The sequence below is a fragment of the Emydura macquarii genome, unplaced genomic scaffold, assembly GCF_026122565.2.
Source record: "Emydura macquarii macquarii isolate MOO-44397 ecotype Brisbane River unplaced genomic scaffold, CSIRO-AGI_Emac_v2 contig_3530, whole genome shotgun sequence".
NCBI classification, from domain to species: Eukaryota; Metazoa; Chordata; order Testudines; family Chelidae; genus Emydura; species Emydura macquarii.
The window spans coordinates 3,983,974-3,996,603 of record NW_027133667.1 but is presented as its reverse complement, the minus strand read 5'-3'; the positions used below and the strand labels follow the sequence as shown (position 1 = coordinate 3,996,603).

The following is a 12,630-nucleotide window of genomic DNA, read 5'->3' as shown; positions in this document are numbered from 1 at the left end:
ACTAGCTCCAGGGGAGATTTCTCCTGAATATCTACATATTAAAATGACACTTTAGAAATGGAGGGAAAGAGGAACCCATGACTGAGGAGATGCCTTCCATGTTCCTTGGAGAACATATCTCAGTTTCTTCCTGTTGAATGATAGTAGTGCGTTTTAATACATAGCTAGTAACACTACAATCTTTGGATTTTTTTGTATATGCAGTTCAGGAAAATACAAAATCTTTAGCATCTTGGGAGGAGACTTTTAAAAGTATTAGGCACATAAAGATGCAGATAGTCCTCTTTGAAAATCCCACTAGATGCTTATCTGCATTTTTAGGTGCCATGATAGCTTTAAAAGTCTAGCCCTGGGAATCTAAGGAAGGAAATAGTACTGTATTAGGGTGCCTTATATTGTATTAGGGTGTAGGAGTCTACAAACAAGCTTCTGTTGCAGCTAGTCATTAGTTTCAGTAGCAAAGAGCCTGATGTGGTTTTTCAAGGCCACAGGGACCTGCTTGATTTGGTTCTCAAATGGTTGTGACAGCCATTATTTGGACTGGAAGATCAGGTCTTTCAAGGCTATAAGATCAGCTCCTCTGGACAGTAATTCAAGGACACTAGGTCAAATGGATAAGAGTCAAGGCAGCTGTGTTCCCCTTTGTTGTTGTTAATGAAGATTTCCATTTATCAGACCGTTGGCAAAATTATGATTTGCATCTTTAGTCCAAGTTCCTGCCCTTCTTTGAATATTACTATTAGCCAAGAGAAATGAAAGCTGTTACTTGGGAGTGTCAGGAAACTGCTAAAGATAGTGCTCGATGTGCTGCCAACAATATGTCTGATACATGTGATGTTCTGACAGTGAACTTGAGAAGGCACCTTTACCTCAGAGCTTCCAGGTTGTTTCTGTAAAGTTCAGATTCAGGCTTTCATGGAAAACTATGCACAATATCTTAAAATGCAGTAATGCCTTTCCTCAACATTAGTTTGGAAGCCTTGATCTTTGAGTTGTATGCTTTGTGTATGGTTGGTGTAGCAAACTCACAGGAAAGGCTCTTCAGAGTCAAGTTTGGCAATTTTCCAGCACAAGGTACATCACTATAACCCAGTGTTTCCTAATCTGTGAGGCAAGCCAAACTGGGGGTGCCAGACTGGTTTGTGGGGTGGCTGAGAAGGGCAACCAAGCAGTGGAGGGGAAAATTTCACTATCCAGGATCTACCCCATTTCTCAGTTGTAAACATCTTAAAAGCTGCTTCCTTCCCTTGATGCAGGTGAGAGAACAGCTTGCAGGCTCACTCAACAGCCTGCTGGCCCAAATTTTTCTTATTTTGCTCAGCTAGGAGAGTATATGTAGTCTGGCAACTAGACACACCAATGGAGGTCCCTGCATCCCAATGTAGTCTCATGATGCATGGAGGATTGAATAGGGGGAACAACTGGAGAGTTTGCTCTTGAAGTTGAGAAGCAATGCTTTGGGATTAGTGAATTGAGAATTAAGTCATTCCTTTGTCTTTCACTTGCCTGAGGCAAAAATAAATCCATAGCAGGCAAGCTGAGCCACGATCAACGTGACTGGTCTTTAAGTCATTTGTGGTTCAACTTACCTTAAAGTGGGGGCATCCAGGAATACTTATTTGCTTCTGCAGAGAATACCAAATGCCTATTTGCACAAAAGCACAGTAATGCCTGTCCCCTACTTTTCTGCTTCATGGGGTTGGAGGCCTTATTTTTTTTTCCTCCTCTGGCTCTTGTAGAGGAGATGCAAGAGGCAACACACAATTCTTGTAGTTCCAGATTATAAAATAGTTCTGGTTCTGGGATCTCCTTCTAGCGGAGGGGCAATAGCTGATTCTTCTCTTCTTTTCCAGATCTGTTATCTCACAATGGACGATTGAACCTGCACCTAAATTCATAATTCCTTCCTCTAGCATTTTACATTTTGAAGTTTAGTAGATGAAGACTGCTTTTGAAATAAACCCAACAAATTACATAAGAATCTCCTAAGCCTTCCATTGGAAATCTTGTGCCCTAAAGTGGAAATATTTCTCATTTCTTTAAGGAAAGAGCCTTAGATCCTGTCCTCTTAATTTATTATTGGATTATTTTCTCTTTCCCATATCAAATCTTGGATTACCTTTCTCCACAATTAAAGTAACCCTTTAAAGTAAGCATCTATTAAGCTTCAATAGTAGTATTTTTTTTCACCTACCCAGACCTGGTGTTCACTAGGCTAACAGAAGATCCATTTGAACCTATAGTTGACTATGGTCTTCATTATTTACCTTTTAACGTTGATCAGAAATGCCAGTGAAGTGCAAGATGCCATTGCTGATCCCCCTTAGTGTTCAGTATGAATAAACTTAGGCTTTGTCCTCATACCAAAGCGGTATCCAACTTCCATTTAAAATGACCCATTGTCTTTTCTTGCCTCAGGACTGAATTGGTGAGGTTATTCCATAATTTGGATGATAAAGAGAAATTTAGTTATACCATTTCACAAATTACCCTGTATGTTCCTGATATATAGGAAGAAATCCCAAGAGGAATCCATCTCAGCCCAAAGAGAATAGACAAATACATAAGGTTTTCAGCTCAATTTATGACCAGGCCGGGATCCTGATAATCAAAAGCTCTTGGGACCAGGGCTGCTGCGACATTGTCTGTAGAAATATCTAGGAACTTGCAGAGCATTTTCTTGAAATGTAATTCACAAACTTACTTGGTGTTCTCTTGATGACAAGGACAAATCATATGGCTGTTTAGGAATAGAAGTCCTTCAGTACTTTAATCACTATTTCAGCTAACTCCTGGGGGGGCTAAAACTGCTAGTTCTTCTTCCCAGAGTGAAGAACAGCTGAGGCAATTTATGAAGAGGAAAGAAAGGTTACTTACCTATGATGAAAGTTCTCTGAAGGTATGATCTCAACAAATCCACGCTCATGTCCCTCCTTACAGTTCAGATGGGGGATTTGAGATTTTTTTTCCAGACAAGTAGTAAGAGACACGGGCAGTGTTCAAATGCCCTCTGTTCTAGAACATTCACGTGAGTTCAGTGGTGAAAGCCACCCCAACAACTAACTGCTTAAGAACTGCAGCCTGTGCAACAGCATGCTAGCTAACATGATTCATGAGCATAGGAATCTGTTGAGGCAATATTTTTAGAGCTCCATGTTAGTCCTCCTGGTAAGTATCCTTCCTCTTCTACAGGGCCTCGGCATTGGCTGTATAGGGACAAAACACCAATTTTAGTAGTTGAAACACAAGAGTTTAACCACCCGGTAATGAAGCTTGTTTCAGCTGGTGTAAATCACATTTCAACTGGTTCAAAAAGCAAAAGGGGCAGTTTTAATCTAGTTTCAACATGACATACTCCAGTTCATACGTGCTGAATCAAACGTTGTTACAAATATGGTTGAACCACAGGAGTACTTACCCACTTACAGAATAGGTGAGTGTTCTTAGTGTTGATCTTGTTCTGTTGAATAAGTTTGAATCTCACCACTAATGCACTGGTAGCCTTGCCTTGCTTATATTGAAAGTTGAGAAAATCAGAGTTGAAATTATGTCCTCACTTGCTGCTAGGGTGAAGAAATCACTAAGTCATTTCAGGGTATGGTTTTGTGGGATTTGTTGACACAAACCTTGTGCATTTTTATGCTCCTTGGATAAACTGAGTTGGTTTACCCAAAGTTTTTATAGCTGAAAACCATACATTGCAGACCCTAACACTCAAATTTAACACATTTACTATCTCTAACTTCCCTCCCCCAGCTGCCCCTTCCTGCATTGAAACACCCTTGCAGGGAATGGTAATTGAGGAAGAGTATGAGAAACAGCAAGCAAATGTGGAGATGAAGAAGCAACTGTGCCCCTACGCTGCAGTAGGAGAATGTCGTTATGGAGAGAACTGCGTGTATATCCATGGGGATGTGTGTGACATGTGTGGGTTGCAGGTCCTGCATCCAGTTGATGCTGCACAGAGATCCCAACACATAAAGGTAAGCGTGCAAGCAACTTATATTGAATAGCTTCAAATTACGCCCTTGCCTTGTGCAATCACTTGGCATTCATTCCCTTTCTTCTGAAATTGACTGCATGCAAGTCAGTTAGTTAACAAGAAGATTCGCATTGCACACTGAACTATTTCCTGTAAGTGCTGTTTTCAAAGCACTTTGTTTAAAAGGAGCAGAACTCTGTCTGCATTGAGGATAAAGTCTGTATAATTGTATTAATACTCATTTCAAACACTCAAATGTGGGTAAGTGAGGTCACTTTTCATGACGTTTTAGTTCAGCTGTTTCTGCCTGGGTTCAGATTGTTTTTGGAAAAGAGCCTGAATTTAAAGACGACCATTGCCTCCTGTTACCTGAAAGACTGTTTCTGAGGGCCTAGACCTCTTCATGTCCTTTTTGGCATAGAACGTGGGAGAATAAATGTGATTAATCTAATGAGTTAAACCTATTAATAATGCATAAGATTACAAGCTGGTTTTCTCTCTCTCCTCTTCAGTCTTGCATTGAGGCTCATGAGAAGGACATGGAGCTCTCATTTGCCGTCCAACGTAGTAAAGACATGGTGTGTGGAATCTGCATGGAGGTGGTATATGAAAAGGCCAACCCCAGTGAGCGCCGCTTTGGGATCCTCTCCAACTGCAACCATACTTACTGTCTCAAATGCATCCGCAAGTGGAGGAGCGCCAAACAATTTGAGAGCAAGATTATAAAGTGAGGCACTTCCCCATCTTGATTGTGCTTTGTTACTTGGGAAGAATTTAGTATCTTGTGACAACTTGCAACCAAGTCCCCCCACAAAGACTGTATTTAATGCGTCCTAACTAACATTAATCCAGAACTGAAGTAATCTTCCAGGGGTGGCATTTTGTTTGTATTTACACTCTGACCTAGTCAATCTAGATTAGTTTGCAAAATCCACTTATTTGGATGACAGTCATGTTCTGCCTTCAATTCGATACCATTTAAAGGTTTCAGGCACCCAGATTAGATGGTGAAAACAAATTAACCAGTTCTGAATGTATGTTTCTTAACTTTTCACTGCCCTAATTCATTAGCCAGCCAACGACTCATTCCCTCTTTAAGGCGTTCTAAAGAAACCCGACCAAACAAATACAAAAACCAAACTACAAAAAATAAATTTATCTAAATCTAAAGAAAAAGGAGTCTGTGTGAAATGTTTTTTTCCCCAAGTTCTTTGGAGACAAAATGATCAGCTGCTGAGTTGAGTTCTGAAAGAAGAGGAAGAGTTTAGGGTGTCTTCTTGTGCAAAAGAGAACATAGATTGAAAAAGAAGTACAAAGTCCTGGCAATAAGTGGCCAGGTATAATATGATGCATCTTTAAAGATGGGATATGTTCCATGGAATGTTTTATAATAGGACAGAGTGCCCCTGTAATGTGGAATTTTGCAGTGCAGTCTGTTCGTTCCCCAGGTCCTGCCCAGAATGTCGGATCACATCTAACTTTGTCATTCCAAGTGAGTACTGGGTGGAGGAGAAGGAAGAGAAGCAGAAACTCATTCAGAAATACAAGGAGGCAATGAGGTACGAGTGCTGCAGCCTTTTGTCAGGTTAAGACTGCAGAGATAAGGGCACACCTGGAGAACAACGGTGTATCTAAAGCCCTCTCATACCTCCTTTCCACCCCCACACGTGTGAAGTGCATCCTTACTTATCCACCCACAGATGCATGCATCCACACAGTCACCTAGCTTTCCTATGTACTTATTGACCTCACAAGCTTTTTCCTTACCTACCCAATACATGATTGATACAGCCATAAGGTGGTAGACTTGTGCAGTGTGAGTCATCAGCTTCCCTATGCATGAATCTGCCCACGCACACATCTGTTGGGTATGCACATAGTGTAATACATCATTTCTGTGTATGTATTTTATTGATAAAATGACGTCAGCAGCAAATGGTGCATACTTAAAGATACCCCCTGGACGATAGGCAAATGCAATACTGAATTCTGACTGGCTCTGCTGTGAGTAAGGGTTGCGATATTTTCCTTTCCAGCAACAAGCCATGCAGGTATTTTGATGAAGGCCGTGGGAGCTGTCCATTTGGAGGGAACTGTTTTTACAAACATGCATATCCCGATGGTCGCCGAGAGGAGCCACAGAGACAGAAAGTGGGACCATCGAGTAGATATCGGGTAAGTCTCCCTGCCTTTGCTTTCTTTTAAAAAAAAAAAAAAAAAAAAATGGGTGGACTTTTTTGGAAGAGGGAAGGAAAAAGTGTGAATGCCTTAGATTTGCTTATGTAGAAAGCCACATGCATAGTGGATTGGAGGGGACAGTGGTCCAAAGACTGGAAGTGATGGAGGGCAGACAGTGGAAGAGAAGTCATTTAAATTGTATTTCCTAATGTCACCTGTATCTTGAGGCAGAAATGTTGGCGGTCAGCTGTAGCAGGAGTAAATGCAAATTCCGTTAGGAAGCATGACTACTTGCATGTTATACACCTGGGAGCTATCACTGTAAGCCCCAGGAGCATATGTACCTTGGACCGCTCAGTCACACAAGAGCAATAACTTTGTTCCCTTTGCAGGCTCAGCGGAGGAATCGCTTCTGGGAATTCATTGAGGAGAGGGAGAGCAGCGATCCCTTCGAGAACGACGAGGATGAGGTGGTGACCTTTGAGCTCGGCGAGATGTTGCTCATGCTTTTGGCAGCAGGCGGTGACGATGAGCTGACAGACTCCGAGGACGAGTGGGACTTGTTTCACGACGAGCTGGAAGATTATTATGACTTGGATCTATAGCACCTGTCAGTGGAGTTTGGACTGTCTGCTCAGCATCAGGCAGTAGCTATTTCCTGTGGTGTTGTGGCAGTGCCTGTGTTTCTCCTAGGCAGGCCTATCAATTCCAGGTGCTGTTGTAATAACTTTTACCCAGGGTCTGTCTCCTCCCTCTGCCCCAGGAGTGTTTGTTTTTCTCTGTTTAAACAAATAACAAATCTTTAAAACGTTAGTTTTTGTAAAATGAATTAACTGTCAAACAGTTAGCTTAGGTTTGTTGCTTCATCTGTGTTCCTGACAGGATTCACCCAGTTCCAGGGTTAAAGTGTTTACAGGACTTCCACACTCATCTTGAAGAGCCCAGATACAACAATGAGAGGAGTGGCCATGCAGTGGGGGATATAAATTGGCCAGTGGCCTTTTTCTGCTGTGGACTTCAAATCAATACTTCCGATTTCAGGCCAGACATGCATACTTGTTGCTGGCTTCAGCTCTGTTCCGACCCCCTCATGTACACATCTTCATTTGTGGTTTTGGTCTCTTGTTTACTTGCACATTACTATTACTACTGTGTAACCAGAATCAGGTGCGAATGTTCCAGGTTTTTACTGTGTTTAGCATGAAAGGAAAATGTGTTTGTACGTGAAAGGAGAACTTTCTATGTGTATAAACAAATAAACGCAGAGTTGGATCTCAAGGGCTGGGAGACTCTGTATGTGTGTTTAAAAACAAACAAACAAACAAAAAAAACCTCAAACCATCCCTCCTCCCCTTTTTGGTGCATGAAGTGTAGCCTCCAATTGGACATGAAACTGGTTTAGTGGTCTCAGCCCAGTCTATGGCAGTGGTCTTAACTGTCGGGTATAACTTGGCACTCCTTAATACACCAGCTCTCTAATGTATATTATAGGGGCTGGCTAAAAGTAGTAATCTGGTTAGCCAATGAGCGTTCTGACCATCTTGTTATCCAGCAGAACATCAAGTTGGGATTCCTTAGTTGCATTGCTCACGTAAAGTTTTATACCATCGATAACCACTCAAGCCATGAACTTACCCAGGAAATCACTGTACTTCTCAGTTGGTTCAATGCACTCGTGCCTCATGTCCCATCTGAGTTATGCAGGTTGCTTGGAAGAGCTGCGTAACTTGTTGTGAGTTACTGGTTACCTAGAGAAGAACTAGCAGCCATGCAGTAGCAAGATAGAATTCCATTGAGAAGAACTCTTATTTTGCCACCAAAGCTCCAATGCAGGAATTTTAACCTTGCGTTACATTATTGCTGCTCTTTTAATAACTCATGGATGCCCCATGATCTGTTCTGCTGCTGCTCTTGCCCTGAGGCAGCCTCTCCTTTCACTTTTAAAATGGAATAAGAAATTGTTGCTGAGGTCTATGATGTATTGTTTTGCAGCTGCCTTTTGTAAGAAGCACTTTTCCCAAATAAAAAACCAAACAAAAACCATTAAACAAGAAGTCTGTTCTTTCTTTAAGCTTGGAGTCTCTAGATCTCAGCCTCTGTCTATATGGCCTTAGTGTAAACTAGTCTGGTTACTACTGATTACGGAGTACTGTGCAGTGCCATAGTCATATTGAAGTATTAATACAGAATTGTATCTTGTCTACAGCCTTATACAAAACAGGACATTCTATAATATATAAAGAGAGCTGTCTTTGTTCATAAAATACTCTGAGACCACCAAACTATGAAAATTAAAAGGGTTCTTGGGATTACCATTGAGTGGTAACAGAGCAGAGTTGAGTTCTAAGACTGGCTCAATTCTGTGAGTTTGTGCTGAGCTGGGTATTTTACAACATGCACATGAAATATTGCTTATGATGCCAGTGGATAGTAAACATCTTATATAATACCTTGTACTTAGTACTGTTTGCCCAGACAACTCAAAGCACTACTGTGGGCGTGCTACTTCCTGGTAGACCACACCCTCCTTCCTTATGGGGCTCTGTGCATATTATGCTGTAAAGTGCCATTGTCACTGGCAGTCAGGAGATATTTAAGTAAACCATTCTGAAAATGTTTTCAAACTTACTGGGTGGGTGGGTGGGTGCATGAGGGGGAGTTGGTAGGGGAAGAGATGAGTACAGTTGAAACTGGTCTTGGGCTATATCTACACTACATCGTTTACAGCTGCGCTGCTGTAGCGCTTCTGGTGGAGACTCTAGTCTAAGCCGACAGGAAAGAGCTCTCCCATCGGTTCATAAGAACTCCTGCCTCCCAAAAGAGAGAAGCTTTCCCACCGACTTAGCATTGTCTACACTGGTGCTCGTGGGTGTGAATTGTCCATACCCCTGAGCAATATAGTTTATAATAAAGTAATTTGTAGTGTAGACATAACATTGAACTATCCAGTTAATGTCTGTGTGCAGGATAAGGTATGAGGTAGCTATTAAAATGCACAGACCCAAATGGGGAGAAGTGTAGGGGTGGTAGAGGACAGGCAGAGTGGGGAAAAGGATATGGAGCTAGGTGGGGGAGATGAAAGAATAGGAGAAATAGGGAAGGATGCAGAGGGAGACTAACAACAGTTTTGAAGGAAATGAGAGAGGAGGAAAAACCAAACATGATGGACAAATTAACTTTCCTGTAGAAAGCTAGGTGCCAAATCACCTACAACATGCACCTATTGTTCAAAAAATAACACAAAAAATGTGATTCTGTAGGATATTTTGTGGGGGAGAAGGAAGAGTTGAGAATAAAGGCGGGGAGGTGGCGTCCTTGGCTATGCATAGGAAATGGACAGGGGAGCCCAATGTTCCATGTAGGGGGTAGGGAGGGAATAGTATGCTTTTTCTTTGGGGATAGGCTATGTGCATTGACAGATGATGATTTTGGCTTTTTGAATAGTCTCATGCACTGTGTTTGTTCATCTGCATCTGTGAGATGCAGTCAGGTACTTGGATTATTTTGGGTGCTCGTTTATTGGTGTATCAACAGACTCTAGCTGGCCACAGACAGATTCTCCGCAGAATTCCAGTTCCATACAAGGTAGGCACTTCCTTTCTCTGAACTTTTTTCTTATAAAAAGTTCCTACATTTTTGTTTAATGCAAGAAATTGCACCAGTTTTTTTCCCCAGGGGAGGTGCCTTCCTGTATCATTGCACTTGAGCTTGGCTGGCTATGGATCTGATTATTAATAAAGAACTAGACTTGTTTATACTCAACTCTGTGTCTGACTTAATTCTGACCTGGTCAGCGATGCAACAGATTAAATGTTAGAGAAGAAGCTAAGAGAACAGGTGAGCAGTATACAAAAAATGAATGGTATGATCAATCCTTGGCTTCTATGTACCCTTTCTCATCATACAAGAGTAAGAGGAAGTTCAATAAGCTTGAAAGGCAACAAATTTTGAAATGGTAAGAGAAAATACTTGTAAGCAAAATGTATCTGTGAAATGTGCTACGAGTGTTTTTTTTTTTTTTTTAAAGCTTAAGATACAGAAATAGATTAGACTAATAACATCCAGGGTAACGTCAGGATAAAAATGTATGAAAGAGGTTATAAACTCTCATTTTAAGGCATAATTCCATCAATAAAAATTTGCAATTAGAAAAACTAATCCCAGAGCCATATTCCTCTTTCTGGCAGATGGCATTAGCCCCTACTAAATTTTGCCTGTACTAAAGAATTATGCGATAGAAATGTACAAAGCTTCACTTGACTTTTGAATCTTGTGATCATGCAAAGGGTCCCCACAACCTACCCCACTTGGTATAAAGTGCGCACACAGCACTCCTGCATCTTTTTCCATATGGGTACCTATTCCAGTGCAGGTCCTGGGAGCAGGGTTGTGTGTGCCATAGCAATCCACAGTGGGACAGGTGCTAATCTCTTTTGAAATAGCATTTTAGCATGTTAAAATGTCATACATTTCGTAAGATGAAATGACATTGCATAATAATCTTTGTGTAAGCAATAATCCTTAAAATGGCATGAGAGTGCAATGCATACATTCACTTATCAATACTGCAGTAGCTCAAACCTGGGAAAATGATCAGCATAGGAGATAATGCAGAGACTAGTCACTCTGAGACATTGACGGAGCCTTGTGGGATTGTGCTGTGAGGACCAGTTGCAACAGTGCAGCTGCAGTGCCGGTTCTTTCAACCTCTTTGCATTCAAATGATGTAGTGACCTCAGGCACGTACACAGTTGTGGTGAACCTTCTTCCAAGCAAGTAAAATGGCAACAGGGATGACGCTGCTTGTGCACCATGGCAATCTGTTTTGTGTGCAAACACGAGCTGAATTACACTCAAAGCCCAGACTACTCGGCAGCAAGCTAAACGTCATTCTGGGGCAAAATCTTTAGATTCATTTGACACTTGTGGTGTGGCAGACAGGAAATTATATGGCCGCTTCATTTAAATTAAAAAAAAACAAAACAACCCAAACACTGATTTAATGAGATAAAATTGACACTGCGGGTATTAAGAGCCGTGGCGTGCTGAACACGGCTTGGCGTGCAGCCAATCTGCATTCCGTGTCCAATCAATAATAGTTCAGTTTCATACGGTAGACAAGGCTGATGCAGGCAGCTGTAATGGAGTACAGCCTTAACTAGAGCTAAATTGTAAACACTTCTTCCAGGAAGTTGCCAGTATTGCAATTTAAATCTCACTGGAGGTGGTGTTTACCCATGATCTATCATACTTTATAAAGCCATGTTACTGCCTAGTAACAAAATTAAAATATTACCTTTCAATGAGATTTAGGCTCCTAAATTGCTTTTGAAAAGGGACTTAGGGTCCTAAGTCACTTACATGCTTTTGAAAAATATTACCCTTCAGCTCTCATTAGGGAAACTTTCTACCCAATTTTAAAACCAGTTCAGCTAAAACATTTAGAGCAGTAATGTAGAACTGGGTTTTTGTGGCCTAACCTGTTTTTACAGAAAATAATTTCAAGGTCATTCATGCTCTGTGCTACATGTGTAATCTGTTCTAGTTAATTTCCCTGTGTAACAGGCCCTAAAAATGTCTGTAGGGGGATATAAAAGTGTTATCATTCCACACAGAACCTTTTAAAGCATAGCTTGGGATAACATTTGAGCTCTCCTGTTGACTGATCTTACCTGATTGTTGCAGAAACAGTTGCAGTGTTTCTAAGTTTTGTAATATTTGATGTTTGACAGCCCGCAGGTCCTACAGTGATTACATGAGAATGTCAGCTTTCATTATAAACCCCACCTTCCCACCTCCCAAAAAAGTTTTCTCCCTTGTAGTTGTGGAGAAAAGCTTGAAAACGTCAAAAGCCAGAAGGCAAGTAAAAGGACTCCACATTTAGTATTTGTGTTTTTAAGCTAGTTGTGATATTTTGGGGGCCTGATACTTTTAAATGCTTACAATTGGCCATATTCCAGTTGAGTTGTTACTGATAGCCATAGGCTTGTTTCAAACAGTCATTTGACAATGTAAAGGCCTGATGCTAGTGAGTGTAACAGCCAGCTGAAAGTAGTCCTACGTGATTTTTAAAGGTGTTTACCACAATTAGGCTCCCTTTATATGTTCAATAGCTGAGGGTGCTTTTAAACAGAGGACATGGAATATCAGCAAGCTTGTGAAAATGACACCATGCTTGTCTAGCTTTACCTTCGACCAGCTTGTTAATGACTAAATTAAACACTATGTTTACAGATGGTAGGTGTGGGAGGTGGAGCAAATAAATCAACTTGCCTTGGCACAAGCTATATACTCATGATTTTTAGGGAGACGCTTGCTAAATGGTGTTAAGTTGGCAGATGAGTATTTTTTTCCCCCTCTAGTGGCTACCATTTTATGGCCCAGCATCTAAGCTTTCACTTTCAGTAAAGATTTTCATGGTTATGGCTTCATTTACAGTGGAAAATACTATCTGTAATCATTAATATTGC

The 12,630-nt window shown here is 41.1% G+C and overlaps 1 protein-coding gene across 3 annotated transcripts in view; it reads left to right on the top strand.

The window, feature by feature from the left end:
- Positions 1–7,438, top strand: part of MKRN1 (makorin ring finger protein 1) — a 34,968-nt gene extending 27,530 nt beyond the window's left edge. Inside the window, exons 4-8 of one of the 3 annotated variants that reach the window (XM_067536091.1) lie at positions 3,757–3,983; positions 4,495–4,709; positions 5,431–5,474; positions 6,019–6,157; positions 6,553–7,438. In XM_067536091.1, the coding sequence (XP_067392192.1) occupies positions 3,757–3,983; positions 4,495–4,709; positions 5,431–5,474; positions 6,019–6,157; positions 6,553–6,637 (710 nt within the window). In that variant the 3' untranslated portion in view covers positions 6,638–7,438. Of the gene's footprint in view, positions 1–3,756; positions 3,984–4,494; positions 4,710–5,430; positions 5,542–6,018; positions 6,158–6,552 lie in introns of all 3 variants that reach the window. The other 2 variants (XM_067536089.1, XM_067536090.1) reach the window with 2 other exon arrangements.
- The last annotated feature ends 5,192 nt before the right edge of the window (positions 7,439–12,630 follow it).